The sequence below is a fragment of the Eucyclogobius newberryi genome, unplaced genomic scaffold (assembly GCF_026437365.1).
Source record: "Eucyclogobius newberryi isolate DKJ021-1_F unplaced genomic scaffold, fEucNew1.0.hap1 SCAF_10, whole genome shotgun sequence".
Classification (NCBI taxonomy): Eukaryota; Metazoa; Chordata; class Actinopteri; order Gobiiformes; family Gobiidae; genus Eucyclogobius; species Eucyclogobius newberryi.
Genome location: NW_027315724.1, coordinates 23040421 through 23060048, shown reverse-complemented (window position 1 = coordinate 23060048; position 19628 = coordinate 23040421). Strand labels below are relative to the sequence as shown.

General features: G+C 41.8%; 1 protein-coding gene across 2 annotated transcripts in view; it reads left to right on the top strand.

Moving 5' to 3' along the window:
* The window catches only part of npas1 (neuronal PAS domain protein 1), a 113225-nt gene extending 95474 nt beyond the window's left edge, over positions 1-17751 (top strand). For both annotated transcript variants that reach the window (XM_072463691.1, XM_072463685.1), the window contains 9 exons: positions 1403-1470; positions 2955-3044; positions 10707-10881; positions 11593-11711; positions 12553-12749; positions 12963-13069; positions 13486-13633; positions 15134-15246; positions 16135-17751. In XM_072463691.1, the coding sequence (XP_072319792.1) occupies positions 1403-1470; positions 2955-3044; positions 10707-10881; positions 11593-11711; positions 12553-12749; positions 12963-13069; positions 13486-13633; positions 15134-15246; positions 16135-17162 (2045 nt within the window). In that variant the 3' untranslated portion in view covers positions 17163-17751. The remainder of the gene's footprint in view (positions 1-1402; positions 1471-2954; positions 3045-10706; positions 10882-11592; positions 11712-12552; positions 12750-12962; positions 13070-13485; positions 13634-15133; positions 15247-16134) is intronic.
* The last annotated feature ends 1877 nt before the right edge of the window (positions 17752-19628 follow it).

Sequence of the window (19628 nt, the reverse complement as noted above, 5' to 3'; positions counted from 1 at the left end):
AATGGACTGGCCTTATTTATATTCACACTCTGTCACACAGGGGGACCCCAATCTCACAATGCCACAGTGGCTTTGTCCAGCAGCTCTGTATTTATGTGTGTGTGTTGTTTAATCGGGGGCATGTTGCCACTGTGAAGTCTGTGCATGAGAATTCATTGCTGTGTGTATTCTTAAAGTGTGTGTATGTGTGTGCTCTAATGGAATGCCTTCCTTTTCTATTCAACAAACACACATCACAGGCAAACGGCCGGTATATATATAAATATATATGTGTGTTTATATATATATATATAAATATATATGTGTGTGTATATATATATATATATATATATATATATATATATATGTATTTCTAAATATATACCACTATGTGTGCGTGCGTGTATCCCATCTGTGTGGACCCTACCTCTGTGTTCAGTTGTAACCCAGAGCAGCGCTTTCATTTTCCTGTCATAACGTGTATTGATTTCCCTCAGCCTTGCAGCGACACACACACACTGCTGCAGATGATCCTAAAGTAATGCACAGAATGTGCACAAATGCACACAGACGCGCGCAGTGATATTTTGCTGTGTTTATACACACACATAGTTTGTCTTCAGATGGGGAACATTGGGCTAAAAAAAAAAGCGCCCTGTTGGAGAGAGATTAGTTCTCCCATATGCTCCCTCTAGCAGTCGCACACATACACCCAGTGTCACATATTCTTTTTGACATAAAACAGTAAGTACAGCTGATTGCTAAATTAATCTTCCACGTCAGCGTGGCCCTGTGCTCCCCTTGGCTTGAAGAAAGTGATCACTCTCGCCTTCCTTAGTGTTTTCTCATTTTCCCTAGCTTACCCTTTCTGCTCTTCTCACATCTACCCCCCTCCTTTCTCTCCTACCTAACCACCTCCAACTCTATTTGTATTGTAATTGCCTTGGTAAACAGCACCACTTTGGCACTGAAGCAGCTCTGATAGCTTGTGTTTGGGATGCATTAAGAGTGGCGATGCAGACGCTCGATGCTGCGCTTGTGTGTGTGTTTGCGTGTCTGTTGGAGATTGAGCACTGTGCGTCACATAGCCTGCCCCTTATGCTCATTTCTTTTCACACAAACTGTTGTGGTTTTTGGCTTTTTATCAAAGCCAAGATAAAGTTAACGTTATTCAGACATGTGCAGGTTTTACTTAACATCCCCTTCATTTTATAAACACTTTGTTAAACTGGCTCGGAGTGATTATTTTTGTGAAATAATTACTTCAGATATTGTATTTATCACAATCTTGTACAACTGTCCAGTGATACAGCAAATTATAGACGCTCTTACTCATTCTTTACAACTTCCTTGACAATAACCTTTGTAGATTGTTGAATACCGGTTAATGAACCTGTTCACGTTTCATTTTTTCTCTCCACAGTAAGACGATCATCTCACTCTCTGGCCACTGATATGTTTGAACTGCACTTAGGAGCACACCTTCTTCAGGTAAGTGCCCTATTACCTCTGATACAATGCTATTTCACATTTTCCAAGGATGCCTGGTTCCAACATAACTTCAGCTTTTGTTTGTCTCCTGTACCTCTTGGTAGATTTTCCGTCAGACACCTGGATGCTAACAAATGTCAAACTCTGTCATATTGTTGGCTGCCAAAGAATGCATCCTCTTTCTCTGACAGATAAATATATTCAGAAGGGTTTTTTTTCAAACGGTGGGAGAGGAACTACTGTATGGGCTGTCAAGACAAAAATATACCATTTGTAGATTACCCTTTGGATTGGGCAAAACGTTGCATTATGTTAGAATAAAAGTAAAACCTAAGCTCTTACATATGTCTGATGTTTTGGCATATTTAAAAGAGGACAGGAGAGAGTTCAGGACCACCGCACTGATAGAAATCAAATTAACGCTCCGCAGAAACTGTATGATTCCTTCCCAACCGCCTGCATCTGTAATAGCCCGATAATTGCACTTTAGTTCTCCGACGTTCAGGCTGGGCTGGTTCCCCCCCCCCCGCCCCTCGCACCGCGACACATGCGCGACACCCCAGACCACGGCCACTCATTTGCATAGTGGATGTGTCAGTGGCATAAATTACCAATACCATTTTAAGCACCAAAATAGCAATCATTCTTCTGGACGGACGGAAGTGGCAGACAGTGTGTATGTGTACGCTTGTTATGACGATTAATATTATTCTCAGATGCAGTCCTCCTCCTAATGGGCTGGCTGTATACCTTTCACTTCTCATTAGAATCAGTGCGGGCAGTAATGACTTTGGTCCAAACCAGTGTCTGGAAGTCTGTGTACGTCTAAGCTCCACTTTATTACATCTGATTGAAACAGCTCTGGGCTATGGGTCGCCTTTTTCACATGCCTCTGTTTGTTTTCCGTGTGGCATTTTTTTGACTGTGCATTGCTCTTGTAGACAGCTGTTGTAGAAGAAGTCTGCGTCAATGGGACTTGTCTGTTTATGCATATGAGAGAGCGAGAGGAAAAGAGAGCAAGAGAAAAGGGGGGGGGGGAAATGCACTTGTGAATTGAGAGAGGAGGCCGAGGGGTGACGGGATGTTTGTTCTCTGGCTCATTGTAATTTGTTCGATACACACTAATTGCTCTAATTTGTCTGTCTTGTTTCTGTTTGCCTTCATGCCGGCGCTTGTGTGTGTGCGTGTGCGTGTGTGTGTGTGTGTGTGTGTGTGTGTGCGTGTGTGTGTGTGTGTGCGTGCGTGTGTGTGTGTGTGTGTGTGCGTGCGTGTGCGTGTGTGTGTGCGTGTGCGTGTGCGTGCGTGTGTGTGTGTGCGTGCGTGTGCGTGTGCGTGCGTGTGTGTGTGCGCGTGTGTGTGTGTGTGTGTGTGTGTGCGTGTGTGTGTGTGTGTGTGTGTGTGCGTGCGTGCGTGCGTATGCGTGTGCGTGCGTGTGTGTGTGTGTGCGTGCGTGTGCGTGTGCGTGTGTGTGTGCGTGGATACAGTCTCTGGATGGCTTTGTGTTCGTGGTCAGCCAGGAGGGACGTTTTCTTTACATCTCAGAGACCGTTTCCATCTACCTGGGCCTCTCGCAGGTAAGAAAGACCCTATATACAGACAATACACATGTCTTTAGCTCTTTGGGAAGACATATTTATATATTTTCACACGCAGTCTGTCCACTGGTTCTCAAATAGTTGGTGGTGATGTTTTAAAAGACAAAATAGGATATGTTAACCATTGTCGAGTCATGGTATGAAGACCAAGTGCTCAAAAAATGTAAAGCTTCACACACGATTAAGTTTGAGTCCCGTCAGTCGGAGTCTATGAGGCGCAGGTCAAGACTCAAGTCACTGCCCCTGTGTGAAGTTGGGAGTTGGCTCGATGTAACTGACACTTGTTCATACTTCACCACGAGCTCCAGGGTCAAAGGAAAGCCTCACATCTGCCAAACAGACTGGACTTTCCCAGAAGTGCCTCAGAATTCACTTCAACTGTAGAATATTGTATGTGTCACTACTGTTTTATTACACTTTGGGCTTAAATAATAATAATAATAATAAACTTTGACATTGACATTGATGAAATGTCAATGTCTAAGAATCACAAGACCATCGATTGACAGCTCATGATGCGGTTAATGTTATAACACTGACATATTACTATTATACTACTACTATTACTTTCAATGCACCATTATGTTTAAAGAAATATACATCCTCACAACAGTATGACTTTGCAAAACCATAAATGCACAATACACACACAATGATTAAAAAAAGTATTGCACTAAGTCCCTTCAGGTCTTTTATCTCTTTTATCTGTGCGTCCGCGCCTAAAGCTGATATGATTTAAATATTAAGTCTAGCAAAATATTGAAAATATATATTCTTACTAATACATCATGGTATCAAATTATTGAGTTGGGAATTCTTTTGAAGGAAAATTAAGTTTATTTGGCCAGTTTTATATTACATTTCATTATAATTACATTAACATTACACACAGAGCCCCAAATCTTCCAGCTATGGTAGTCTTGCCCAAGCCTAGTATAATATCTGGAGCTGGGTTCCCGGGTGCGACCACGGCTCCTGACAGTTTGCCCCTGTAGCATTGAAGGACGGGTCAAATGCAGAAGACAAATTTAAACCTTAACCTTAATCCTAACCTCAAAAAGGAGTAGGCTGAAGCAACAATTTTACAGCTCTAATTCTTTCAACACATCATTCATACAGTTCAGATCGGATACATTCATTTCTAACTGTTGTGACAAAAGATAATAGACCTTGAGAATGTAGCTCAGAGCGGGAACGTCCCACACCAGGATCACGCACAATCACAAATTTGAAACATTAGAGGAACGGTGTGAACAGGACAGTCTGAGTGTATCTAGAATGACTTTCCCAGAAGTCAGTAAAAACTTTGCTCACAGTCAATATCAATTAATCTACTGAAAATTAAGTGTTTTCATTGTTGTATACACACAATGGTTGTTATTGAGAGCTTTTTTCATTCATTCATTCATTCATTCATCATAATTGCTACTTCGGTTTACAAACTTTGCACTCATTCGTTATCTGTAATCGCATATTTGTTAATGCCTTGTTGCTAGTTTCATCCTATAAACTTGCTTGTTCCTAACTACCTCAGAAAGCCTCTTAAGTGTGAGTGGTGCTCTCTCCCGCTCTCGGCCGGACAGCGTGTGCCTGCTCAGCGCTCCCGTCTCGAGTGCTGTCCCTCACCCGCTCAGTGCTCTCCAGGTGCTCACCTCTGTTGATTGCCTGTGGCCTCTTGTACTGTGAATGTTAAGTCCTGCCATTTTGCCCAGATGCATAAATAATAACAGTAATTACTGGCCCAGCAATCAAAGTGTCGCCCCAGCGCACTGGGCCTGTCTAGGGGAACAAATCGATAGGCATCTTAAAAGCCACATTGATTGTAGGGAGGGGAAAAAACACCAAGGGGGAAGGGAAGATAGATAGAGACAGGCACAGAGAGAAAGAGAGAGAGAAGGTGTGATAAGATGGTTTACAGAAAGAGCAAGTACAAGTGCGAAGAATCAAGTTGTCGAAACATGAACTGGACAATTGTTTTTAATTGAAGAATTTCAAGCTTTTCCCCACAAACAAATCTTAGAACAATTCATTTGCAGCACTTGGTTGTATTTACCTTAACTTAACTGCGGGCTAAATTAATCTAAAGGAATTCAATAGAAAATTGGTTTTCTTTGGATGCTCTGGTTTCCTCCCACTGATAGTCCTGTGCATTAGCTGAATTTGTGACCTAGATTGCCTTTACTATGTAGGCCTGTCACATTAACAAAGTTGTGCAATACGTTGTAAGTCTCACAATAAATAATAGTATTGAAACCACTTAATGCCACTGACACAATAACTTTAAGGCAGAAAAATCCCAGTAAACTCTAGACCAAATTAACATGTCGTTAAAATCATGAGCTGAAGTACATAGAGTAGAATTAACAAATTTGTTTTTTATACCATTTATCGTTTATGTTAATTATTCAACCCTATTCAATTATTATATTAAAAAAATGTGTTCCATAATAGGAAAGAAAAGATGCAGTAATTATCGTGACAGAAAGATTAATTGTTAGTTTTTGCTGTGTGCATCTTGCCTAAAACCCATTGTTGCTTCAAATGTAAACACAACATTATTTTTATGAATGAAAGACAATAAAAGATGATGGAAGAAACTTTTTTCCCAGACTAAAAGACAAACCCTACACCACACACCTCAAGAGCCATATGTAATGCTCGTAATTAAGTCACACACTACAATGATACAATACTGAAGAGTTTGGGTGTCCATGCTTAGTGATGTCATGCTACAATAAGAAACAAGGTGTCCTGTACTGTATACAATTCAACATACAAAAAGCCAACAAACAATCAAAGTAAAGTTCACCAGAGAAGAAGAGAAAGTTGAGAGCCACTTGTAAAAGGTGGTCACAACAAAAGTGTGTGGAACAGAGAGAAGCAGACAGACAATTACCAGAAAAAAGAGAAACGGAATGTGCTGCAGAAAGAGAGACAGTGGTAAAGAGACGAGCGTGGCAGCGCGAGTGTGTAAATAGAGTTTAAATGTGCAGTAGGAGCCAAATTCGCCTTGGGATTGCCTAGGTAAACAAGACAGCCGCGGCTTTGCTGGAGATGCTAATAAAACAGAGCTGTTCTTATCAGCACAGCAGATGGCCTAACCCATCACATCTACTCAAACAGGCCTAAGCCATCAGCATTCTAATGAAATTATTTATGATCGAAGATTACACTCCAAACCTTGAACATACAATGGCAGCTTTACTTTCAGGAGGAGACGAGTGCAGGTGGGACAGGGAGGTTTATGAACAGGCGCTCTCAGTCAGAGGCTTTGGACAGGGTGCAGAGGAATGCATGTCTATGAACACAGAAGAACAAAGAAGCACAGGAGAGAGGAGGACATGAGGGAGAGAGGACAGACAAACAAACGCCGGGTGTAACTGGTGGTTTGTTGTAGAGGACGCACTGCCCCTCCCCGTCTGACCCCCGCGCCCCGCTCACACAACGCTCTCTCCCGTGACAGGGGGCTGCTTAGCCGGCTTAGCTCAGGTCAAGCACCTTGACCAAGGGCACAGCCGGACGCTGGCTCCCCGGTGCCCTCGCGCATCGCTTTTCTGTTCCGTAGAGACAGGTGTTCGGAAATACAGTCATAGAAATCAATGAAGCACAGACCAAGCATTAATTAACTCATATTAACTTAAGACATTTTTATAATCATAACGGAGGGGCTATATCTGTCTAAATCATTTTAATGAAATGTTTTATGGATTTGACTCCTTTCTTTGATAGAGACATGAAATAAAATATCATATATGGGAAGGAGGGAGAGGAATAGGGAGTGGCATGACAAAATGAATACATTTCAAGGGTTTTGGTGAAATACACACAATCACATATTCTACCTATGAGGGATAAAAGGGCATTTCTTCACTCCTCATGACTACTATTTTTGTTGTATATTGAATGTCAATTTAGTGCCCTGTAAAGGTTGAGCATGTTTTTTGGATGGTAATGAGGTGAAATAGTAATGAGCATGGAGAGAGCTTTGTGAGACATTTAGAAAGATGACTCTTAGATTTATAAGATTTAAACATTCAGGAAAATTCTTCATTCATCAAGATCAGAGGATTCAGTTAGTTCATCCAACTCAATTATATTCAAATTCAACAATTTGTCTCAAGTCCATTCATCCCGCGCCGTAATAGATGGGGCTAGAGCCGGGGCACAGAGTCAAACGGGCCATTGTGTCGAGGTGACTGGAGAATATGAAGAATATTGCGGGCCGAGCAGACACTATGGATGAGGAAGTAAAGTGTAGGTATAAGGGGCGCGACTACACCGAGAAATAAAAGACAAAAAAAGGGAATAAATGGGGTAAAGAGAAGGGAGGACGGATGGTGGATTGAGGGAGGGCAGAATTGATCTGGGAATGGTTAGTATGCAGCCCCCTTGCTCGCCCCCCTCTCTTCCTCTCCTCTCCCATCAGTCAGTGAGGGGCTGAGGGCTCACAGACTGTGTTGTGGACCACTGCCCGGATGCCTCATACATATTAAAGCCCCCTGCTATTATTTATATCATGTCTCTGCCCCCCCCCCCCCCCCCCCCCCCCCCCCGCACGCTGCCGCCCCCCCGCTCCCTCTCCCCATACGTCCACCGCACGTGCACATATACCTTCAGACAGACAAGTTCTCACACAAACAGTGGCAGTCTGGTCACATAGCCCCATCTGAATGATCTGGGCGCGTCTCCCTCCTATACCTGTTTTTTATGTCTGACTCGTCCTCCGAGTCGCTCCGTCTTCTTCTCTTCCCCTCATTTGTCTCTCATCTTTTCCCGATGCCTGCCTCTTTCCCGTGATGGAGTGATGTTGAACTTAAGTTTCGGAAAACGCTGAATTCTTTTGCCCAAAAACAAGCATTGGTCGCTTCATTTTTGTGTAATGTTTATTTTTTATTTCTTCACGTTTAGGGAAGTCAAGATTATTGTGATTATTCAAGTCACAGTATAATCGTAAGAATCAAAAGATAATGATTGAGACCATTTTAGAAGCAAAATTAAGTCTTTTTAATTAAATCATGAAAAAAAAAAATAATAATAATAATAATCTTTTTGTCTCATTCACTTTATTTTGTCATTCAGGAAGTTTCTCTCTAAGCTGCTCACAAACCTGAGGAATAGAAACGTGTTACACAATGGGAATAGAAGCAAATAAGGTTTCACCTTCGGTCTCAGTAATCATGAATAATCGTTAAATCGTGTTTTTCTCACAATAATCGTAAAACTAACATTTTCAATTAAATAAACACTTTTAAATCAAGTCACAAGCAATTCACATTTTGCTCATGTTTCAAAACAAAAGTTGTGGTGAGAATCTTGTGAAGAAAAAAAGGGGAGGGACAGTTTCGCTTTGTTTAATAAAACAAATAACATTTAAAAAACACCCATTGAAATGTAATAATGTATTTATCCAACTCATTTTGAAATACATGATGACAACAACATGCATAAGACAAAGATGGGGCAAGGTTATTCGACCAACAGACACAGAAAAGTGAGTATACTGAGCATTTCGCAACCAATTAGATTAATTGGCAACATTTTAAAATGACGAAATTGAAAGGTACTTTAGAAAGGCATAAATATTATTAGTAGCGCATGCTTGTAATATTAACGTGTTCCAGTGCCATTGCATTAAAGCAGACATGATTCTGTACTGACAATTACACCGCGGATCAAGGACACAGTTAAAGGTGTTAGAATCTGGCAATATGACACAATTCTAAACTTGACTTTGAGTGTTTTTGTGGTCGACAAGATCTCTTTCTAGATGTCCACTCCAAGATCAAAAATATTGGAGGCCACTTTGCAGTCAGATCTTTATTCATAACCCTGCTAGCACTTTCCCTCATCTACTGTAAGATAAAAATAAAAAACAGCGTGTTTCTTGATGTAATAAGTGGCAAAAAGATGCCCAAAGCAAGATTTATTCAGTGAAATCAAACCAGGACCATTTGCTTGTCAAAACTCCAGCCTCTCCATGTGTAAATGCAAACGCTTCATTTTTACGCATTAATGAACGAGTCAGTTTTGATGTCAGAATCAAAAGGAATGCTGAAGAGATAGTCGCACCTAGTGTAATTACAGGCCCCAGTCTCTGCGCCGAGGCCCGGGCGCTTAAAAGATAGCATCATCAGGGTGAAAAAGAAGACATTAGTGGAGTAAACTTAATGATTTTGTTCCAGAAAAGTTAAGCTGTTGTGTTGGTTTGGATAAAAGGTCATGAACTTTTAATGACTTTTTATCTTAACCGTGAATGCCAATCATGAATAGAAGTGTAGTTTTAGTTTACATACACCGTCATATTTACTAAAAGTGGGTAAAATGATAAAAAGCTGGATCACAATTTAGATTTTTGTCATGTAAACTTTTATATTTAGAAGGTTTCTTTATCGCGGTTGGTTAAATGCAACGGTCACTCAGAGTTGTACAGAGATTGATCAATAGGAGAAATGGTTGGGGAAATAATAATAGTAATAAGTTTACCAAATAGCATATTGTCACAGGAACGTCCAGCCCTAATAAATACTGTACACATGAAGTTTGATTTTCACCCCACAATTGTTGTCTGCGCCTCTGTTAACGCAATCAAAAAACAGATAAAACTTTCCAAAGAATATGAAATATTTTGAGATATTTATGTTCATATATTTATTATTATGTTTAATAATAATGTTTTTTTCATGTTTAAATGTATAATGTTTAGCGCAGCAGTATAACAGCACTACCAGTGGAGTCGGCTCCAATTAAAGAGCCATAAGTTATTCACTGGACATGTCGAGCCAGAGAAACCTGCTGCCATCACTTATCCTCCCTCAGTCAGTGGGATTTTCTCTATCTGCGCCCCTCATCACCCGTGTCTCCGATTCGTCCAGCCGCTCCCACCTGCCCTGTTTCCCCCTGCTCGCCGTGATGTCCTTGAAGGCCTGCTGAAGCTCCCATAAAGCCTGCAGTAAATGGCTCTAATCCGGTAATAAATGGCTGTGTCCTACAGACAAGGGTGTGAGGCTGCTGCAACCACGGCTTTATCAGATGGAATAGTATTGGCACGCACAAGCACGGTCCCGCGCCGCCATTCACAGATGTAATGGAAGCCGCGCACCCCTCCCCCGGTTTGGGCTCCTCGCACTCATCTATACCACTTCAGATGGAATCACACCTGCTCTGATTGTGCCGCCTTTATGGATGCTATGCAAGAGCGCCACTATTATTACCTTTAAATGATTAGAGATTTGACAATGATGCATTATGATGATGGGATCATATAGAGCTGTATGAGGTGTTGCGCTCTGCCCTAATGCCTGCTGGGATAGACTGCCACGGTAACTGAATGAAAAGAGCAGGGAGGGAACAGCAAGAATAGTAATGTGACCTTTGGAGATACTTGGAGTTCACCTGTTTTTAATCAGCAAATACAATTGATTTCTATCTGCCCTGGTTTTATTTGTGTAATACTGTAGCCACTTCTTGGCCCCCGAGACTGGACTTAAATGCGTGTGCGTGCGTCAGTGTTTGCGGGAATGTCTTACAACCTCCACAGTGCTTGTTGAGTTGTAACCCAGAGCAGCGCTTTTCATTTTTCTGTCATAACACGCATTGATTTTTTTCTCCCTGTGTGAACATCCGCGTGTGTTTGTGCTTCAGGTGGAGCTGACCGGCAGCAGTGTGTTCGACTACATCCACCCGGCGGACCACGTGGAGATGGCCGAGCGTCTGGGGATCAGGCCTCATCTGCGGGCGGAGGCGGGCTGCCACACGGCCCCCGAGAGTGCCTCCAGCTCTGCGTCCACCTCCTCTTTAGCCGGGACCCCTGAACCTGGTACGGATCATAGGCAAAAGCATGCAAACAGACAAAGCATGTGACAAAGCATGTGTGTGTCAATGTCATAATGCTGTAAACATACTAATCACTTTGAAAGGGGAGGAGTTCATTAGATTATGATATTATTCCCTCCCAGAAAATATGTATATGCCTTTTTATGATTTTATTTCAGGCCTGATAACTGTGTTTGTTACAATTATTGTGTGAAAAAACAGCACAATTTAATAAGTTTTCACGATTACTCAGACAACAGAGAAATGTTTAATTTCATTTTATTTCCATTGTGTTACATGTGTAAATGGACCAGCTTCATGAACCCAAACTTCCTGAATGACAAAATAAAGTGACAAAAACGTCCAAATAAAATGTACTTTACATTTAGATGTTTATTTATACTATAGATTGAATGAAATATACTTAATTTGCCACTAAAATTGTCAAGATTATTATGTTTTACCTTTATATTGTGACCTGAATAAACCCGTTTATCAATTAACCAAATAATCCTGACATCTCTACTGATAACTGAATACATAATGTTGTTGCAAAGTGTTATTGAGTCACAATATACTTATTCAGTTCACATTAAAACACTGTGCACAAAAGCCAACTTCAGTACTCTTTGTAATCCTGCTCCACGACTCAATAATGCGCCGCTGAAGGCACATTTGGAGATTTTTTGACATTTCCTCCTTCCTTCCACAGCAGCAGCTCCATTGAGTCCTCACTCGCACTCGGCCGATGACCCGCCCGACCGTGGCTTCTTCATCCGAATGAAGTCCACCCTGACCAAAAGAGGCCTGCATGTAAAATCATCCGGATACAAGGTCTGAATATGAGATTTACCAAATGACTTTATCCACCGCATTCGTCACGGTGCATATTTCCCTCAGTCGCTCACCTGCTTGTTCCCCGCACAGTAACGTGATGATGAGATTTGTGTCGCCGTGTTTTCACTGCCGGTGTTTAACGGCCCTCTTGAGGTGCCGAGTTTCAACGTGTTTTATGACTATGACCTTATTTCACACTGGACTGCTGCACACAACAGCCCCTTTACTGCACCCAGAGCTGTTCAACCTGAGCAGTCTGTTTGCCTTTAAAATCTGAATTTGTGTTATGCTTGTTTTATCATCACTTTCCCCCTCCGTCCCCATTTTTGTTTATGTAGATGTAATAAGTAACGACAGGCGAATGGATTATGTTATTAGAAATTCCAATAGTTTGACAAGAAGACGCCAAAATATAAACTAGTTTGTCGTAGGGAAATAATATGAATCACGTTTTTTTTAAATCATCAGGACAAATCGAACAATGACTGTATTTGCTTTGAGAGAGGGCGGGGCATTTAAAGCGCACCTCAATTGAAGAGATGGAAATAAACGTACTCTACAGATCGTACGATCTGCGAGTGACTTGACACGTAACTGGACACTTTACGTCACGTCATTTCGAAAGACACCATTTTTGTCATTGATTTGAGCAGTAATCAAGATTCTAATTGAAATGTGATGAATTGCACGGTCTCTGGTCTCTGGTCACAAAACTCCTTAAGTCACAATCACAACTAATCAATCGTTTTTTCACTTCGTCAGTGTTTTCCATACATCACGACACAAACCCGTTCAAATGTATCGGCACGTTAACGAATACTCCCTCGCCGCGTTGCAGGTGATCCACGTGACCGGCCGGATCCGCTGTCGTCCGTCTTTGGTCCCTGGCTCGTCGCGGCACGTGAGGCGCCCGCTGGGTCTGGTGGCGTTGGCGCACACCCTCCCCCCGTCCACGCTCAACGAAGTGCGTATGGAGAGTCACATGTTCGTCTTCCGAGTCAACATGGACCTGCAGATCACATATTGTGAAAACCGGTACGTTGGCGCCACAGAGCGAGTGTGAGGAAAATCCCAAGCATCTCGTATCAGTTAGAGTAAAAATGCCGCAAGTCATGCATTTTTGTTTTCATGTATTTTCATGAGCAGTTGGCAGTGCACTCGGCCATGTGGTGGTTTGTATGGACACATCTGTTTCGGTTTAGTAAACAAATGTGTTTTTGTTGCTTCCCTTTTTCTTTTGGGCTGCAGAATCTCCGAGTATATGGATCTCACTCCGGCAGAAGTCGTGGGTCATACGTGTTACCACTTTGTCTATGTAGAAGACTTAGAAAACCTACGACAGAGCCACGAGGACTGTAAGTATTCAGTCTAAGTCTAAATATACTGATGCGCAACTTATACTTCTGCACTTACTTATATTACTAATCTAGAGCAATAGTAGTATGAATAATAGTAATAAAGATAATAGTAATAGGCCTATTCATAAGATAAGATAAGATAATCCTTTATTGTCCCACATGGGGAAATTCCATTCATAGATGAAGTAATAGTTTTACTGGTTGTGTTTTGTTTTTTATCTGCACAGTTTCTGCTCCTTTTTATAACTTTATAATTTTACATGTCATTTTTGGTTACCTGTGGTGTTTTTTACTCTGCGTAAATCATGTCCTTGATTGGTCTCCAGCTGACCGGTCCAGTCTAGTGTATCATGCGTTATGTTGGAAATGCCGCCCTCTGCTGGCCTCATGGTGAACTCTCTTGTCTCTTCCAGTGCTGAGGAAAGGCCAGGTGGTTACAAATTACTATCGCTGGCTGCAGAGGCGAGGGGGCTACTTGTGGATTCAGTCCACTGCCACGGTGTCCATCAATCACAAAGCCCCCCATGAGCGCAACGTCATCTGGGTCAACGTCGTTCTCAGGTCAGTCCGGCTTCATCAAAGTGACGCCCTGCACTTTTAATATACCGGCCCCATACTGAGCAGCCAGATCCTTTGAAGGGATAGATGATGAAACTGAGTGGGATTACAAGAAGACGTTCACTCTTCTGACTTAAAAGAAACTATTCAAAAGCATTTTAATTCAAGTCTTGTTGCATTAACTAATGCTTTGGGCCATTATTTCAGTCATTGAACATCTACTGTATTTAATTAATTGGGAGGAATGATGAGTTACATTTACTCAAATAACTTTTTTAATACATAGTGCCTCGAATATGAATTTTTACATACCATTTTTTGTAATGTTATTTTGAAGTAATGATGATTATACAGGATTAAAAATGTTACAAGATGAAAGTAGACATATTCCCTTTCCTTGTATTTAGTTTAACTATAACATATATACACAAATAACCAGAGCATAATGTCAATTTTTGTTTTATATTTTGTATAAACCCGCTCCTTCACAGTGGCATTTCACTGTTTAAAGCAGATTTTCATTTAGTATTTCTAGAAAAAAGGGTTTAAAAAGTGTTACGCAACACTTTTCGCCTCTACATATATGGAGTCTTAAGTACAGAGGAGTGGGAGGAGCTAGGGGGTAGGTGAAAGCACTGATTGAGCACTCTAGACACAAATACAGAATATCACAGGATTACTGACACATGAATGACGCGAATGACGAGCGAGTACAATTACTACATGGTCAAAAACTCCCAAAAATCCATTCCATATAAATAAAATAATTGAACATTTGCGTTCTTTGCATATATGATTTCTGATATACCGTTGACCAAAACATGCAAATTATTAATGTTTTACCAGTCAAATGATATAAAATCCAATGTTACGTCAAAACAGTTCAATATTTTGTCAGCTCTTGAACAGTTTTACTTGAGTCTTTTGAGTATCCACGAGAAAACGTCCACTCCCAATACTCAAAACCCACATAAACCCACACGCACCGAACAGGCCATGAGTGGGATAAAGCAAGAGGCTGAATTTCAACGCTAATTGGACTAAAGCTATATAATTACTACAAATGGATGTCAGAATTTTGGGCTTTGAATAGTGTTTTAGTTAATTAGCGCTGTAATTACAAGAACTCATTAACTTGTCCCACTGCCTCCTTCTTGTCGGAGGATTAACTGTGTATAGGTGGGCTGCTGAGAGGAGCGCGGCGCGTGCGGTGCGTGCGGCGCTCATTGTCCATGTCTGCGGGGTTTGCCTATCACGCTGTTGTTAAGAGAACGGTTGTTTGCCTTTCAGGTTCGAAGGCTGTGAGTCAGATTGGCTATTGGAGGCGGTTATTAGACTGATTATGTGTTGTTTCCATTTAAGTATTCACTCAACTCCCGGCAGAGCTAGTTTTTTGAAAGCTTTAAGTGCTTTAAGTGGCGTGTGTTCATTTGGGCATATACAAAGTTGTTCTATCCCTGCATTTTACTCACCCGACAACGTCCCACTTTATTTTTTTTGCAGTCGGACAGAGTTGCCTGACACGCCCCTTGATTTGCTGCAGCTACCGGAGAGCGTTCGGGCTGAGCGGCTTCGCGTTAGCTCCTCTCCCACTGACAGCTCCCCACAGGCCCGAAGTAAGTAACGCCGATGCCCACAGTGATGTACGTGCGCTGATGCTCCGGCGTTTTGAACAACATCGCAAGAAATATTATGCTTTTCAAGTAGGAGCTGTAATTAACTCAAATGAGCCCATCAGCTCTATACTGACCTTGATCTAACCGGGAGGAAATATGAACCAACCGAACGCCTTGTAAAACAAAAATGAAGGAGTATTTATGTGATTTTTATCAGTTTGCCCACGTATGAAGTGAACATGCTCAAATAATATATGGGTTTCTCTGTCAACCAAATAACAGATAATTGCAAGACGAATTTAAGCAGAGTTAAAAAAAAAAAAAACATTTTAAAAATGTATTAGGGATGTAAATAAAGACTTTCTAGTTTGACTTAAGATTTTCCCTGTGCATCAATTAGTTGACAAAAAAGGGGTGAGAAATGAGTAAAAACTTTCTAAACTATCGCGACCACATATTTGACACAAAAGTGCACTTTTCAAGACATGTTCATCTTCAGTTAACTCATTCCAAACCTTCTCTTTTTTGCTTTGGTCCATATAAATCCTTTAAATACCATTAAAATAATTGGTCAACTTTGTTTCCATTGATTAATCAACAAAACAGCTACAGCCCTAATAATGATACGGTTTGTCAACAGTGTATGACATCCCAGGTTGAGTTGTGGTTGTACTGCAGATTTGAATATTTGACAGCTATATATTACCTTATTACTGGAAATTGTTTAATACAGAGGTCAAAACAGAAATAAATCTACTAAAACTAAACAAGATCTAAAGTCTAAACCAAAGACCGACCAATAATCTAGGACTGAATAAGGTCTAAACTAGGACAAAGATGTTTCCAGATACAATACTGAAAGACTAATTGCGATTATCTTCTCCTAAGGTGCGCAGCCAGCTAAAGGTCCAACAGCAAAGAATGACACAGAAAGTAAAAGCAGGGAAAAGTTCCCTGTCGCTGCAGTCCAGGCAGAAGAGCGGAGGAAGCGTCTGCTGAGGCCCGAGCCCGAGGGGGCTCCCCCAGAGAGTCGACGCCGATTAGAAGATGTCCGGCAGGCCGAGGAGAGCGTGTCCGCCTCGTCCGACCTGGCCAGTGAGAGCGAGGGGGAAGAGGACGATGAGGCCGAATGGGACAGCGACAGGCTCAAGGAGGAGAGCAGAGGGGGCAGTAAACACAGCAGGGCAGGAGAGAGCGCTGGACGAGGGGGAAACTCTGGGGGGCGGACGCACAACGGCCGGGCAGTCATCCAGCAGCTCAAGAGCGTGGTGACTCCTGCCACTCTGCCTGGCAGCCCCAGCATCAAGACAGAACACGAGGGTCTGAACGCCCGCTGGAACTCCACCTCGCACCCCTCGCACCCTTCGCAGCCGCCACACAGCACCCCCTCGAACAGCCTGAACGGAGACAGCCCCACCACGCCCGTCCCAGACTCCTCGTCCAGCAGCGAAGCCCCCGCTAAAAGTTTGTTCACTCCCCCGTCCCCCACCCTGTCCCCTCCAATGTCTGTGTCATCTCCCCGAGAGGACAGAGGGTCCATTTGCCGCGGTAGTGCTGGGGGCCCAGACTTTGACTTGTTGCAGAGACTAGCGGCAGGTGGAGCAGCGGCCGGGCGTGTGCTCTTTCACCCCTTAGCTCTAGGGCCGCAGGGTCCGCAGAGTCTCTATGCCCCCAGCACTATCCGGTATGCCCCTCCTGAGCTGCCCCCGTCCCACCACCACAGCACAGCGCACGACGGGCTGCAGCTTCGCTCGGACCATCACAAAGGGCCTCCTCCGTCCTTCTTCCCCCACCTGCAGAGGCTTGCAGGGCTGCCACCTTTCAGCGGGTTCTCCCCGTCTGACAGCCCCTTCTCCTCTGGACTGCCCTTCTGTATGAACGGACTGAGAGGGGCCGCGGGCTCCGAGGAGGATTGAGACCACTAAATATACAAGAGACAAAGACGTGCTGACCTTAAAAAGGCAGGATGGGCCGCAAACAGACATTAAACCTCAAAGGATTTTACTAATTGGATGATCGGCTGAATAACCACAATCGAAAGTGACGGACAAGTGGCTGCCATAGGGAATCCAAGTGTGAGACTCTCCGAGCAAACGTATGACTGAATGTCCCTTACACTACTCAAGCTACAATAATTACTAGTGTTGATTCTGTGTCTCTTCCACTCAGAGAAGCCATAATGTAAATAGAAAAGAACCATAAAGACCCTCAACTCACACGTCAGTATCACGTCAGTATCACGTCAGTATCACGTCAGTATCGCCTCAATGACTCATTTAACTCTAAAATGGACACGTCACAAAGGAAGACGAAATAGACTTTGAATGTTTTTATTATTGCAGTATTCAACCAATCATCTCTTGAGATCAAGGTAAGAATTTGACAATACTGTTTACTAAAAGTAAATTAAAATATAACCCTTGTTTTGTACAAATATTCATAAGGAAAAGAACAAAAAATAATGTAGTCATTAACCAGCCATAACTAAAGCACATTTTGAGGGACTTGAATATAAATAACATGGTTCCATACATTCCATAATCTATGGGAAGAAATGCAATGCTGTCAGAAAACAGTTTGATTGTTTGTTTTATTCTTTTGATCTAAATACTCATGATAGTATATTCTGTAAAATGAAGCAAAAGTGTTTGTGTAAGAAAGCCATATTCTTGTCGATGTTTTTATGTTTGTTTGTTTGTTTGTTTGTTTTTACTTAATGAATGAGAACGTTGAAGATAGAAAAAAAATAACTTTGTTTTAACGGATGCACAATTTCGCCCAATAACTTTTTACTATTCTCTCTGGGCAAAAAAAATCTGTTTTGTTTTTTTTTTTTCTAAGAGGGAGATCGTTCTAGATACTGTTATTATCATTTTAAAGCTGTGTTTCTGAGCACTTACTAAAATGTGTTGTGTTATGAACTAAAAGCACTTCAGATCTTGACACACTGGATATGACCCTGTTTAAACAGACATAATGTGTCCACTGCTGTGACAGAGAAGTCATTTATGTGAAAAAGTAAACACAAAAAAACTAATAAACATGCAGTCATGATGTAGTGACCACCAAAGGTCATAAAATCTACTTATTGACAATTATGATCAGGGTTTCTGAACATTTCAGTCTCCTGCAAGTTTGGACAGAAAATAATATAAATAGTATTTAGATGTGTTTGTTTAATTCTGAATTGCTTTCACATTACAGCAACAACGTAGATACAGAAATTTAACATTTAAAAGGATCTGTAATAATATTAACAGTAACATTAATGTGATTATTTTTAATTCATTGAATTGTTACTCTGTGGCACTTTTAAATGAAAAACCCTGATTATGTTTTTCAAACACAAAAGATCTCACTGTGCTGTTGGTTCATTTTAAAATATTCATGGTTTTAGTCTGGACATTATAAAGTGTCACCTGAAAACCTGTTTGTCTAATGTCTGTAAAGAAACAAGAGCTGATGCACTACATCTTCAGAGGCACGTGCACACGCCTGTACGTGCACACGCCTGTGCGTGCACACGCCTGTACGTGCACACGCCTGTGCGTGCACACGCCTGTACGTGCACACGCCTGTGCGTGCACACGCCTGTACGTGCACACGCCTGTGCGTGCAGACCTGTGCACGTACAGGTGTGTGCACGTCTGCACGTGCACACACCTGTACGTGCACACGCCTGTACAGACGGAGTCATGGGACGATGAGCCACGTCTATGCTGTGTCCTGTTCTATTGAATAGTTAATTCTTAACCATCACTGTGAACCTAACATTATCTTCCCATGATTGTTAATAGTCATCAAATAAAATGGACAAATGTAAAAAGAAAACAGTGATACAATTAAAATAACAATAAAGTATTCCTGTAGAGGAGCACAATGCATGGTGTACATTTGTTTTATTCAAGGCTCTGTTGGGTGGTATTCAGTATTTATATCATATGAATACATTTTACATATAAGTGATGTAGGTTATTACATAAAGCAAACATTTGGCTCAATGATGTTTGAAATATGTTCTTTTAATTGAACTGTATAAAACAAGAATTCCTTGTGGATTCTGTTTGCTTGGAAGATGAAAATGTTTTAAGGGTATTGAATTCACCAAAGTCTTTGTCTGTGAATAGATTCAAACTAAAGACAGAGCCGTGTGTGCATATGAGTGTCTCACTTATGTGAGACTATCAGCCGCATGTGTGCGTATGTACATTGGTTTGTGTGTGTTGTCTGGAGGAGCCCCAGGGAGGGGCTCTGACATTGAAGACGGGTTAAATCCTGTTTTACATTCAAGTGGCAGGCCCTAGTTCATTAGAGTGAGGATCATTCCTCCTCAAGACCAAAGGAAGTGCATACTAAACAAGAGCAGTTGTTGGGGAGAAAAT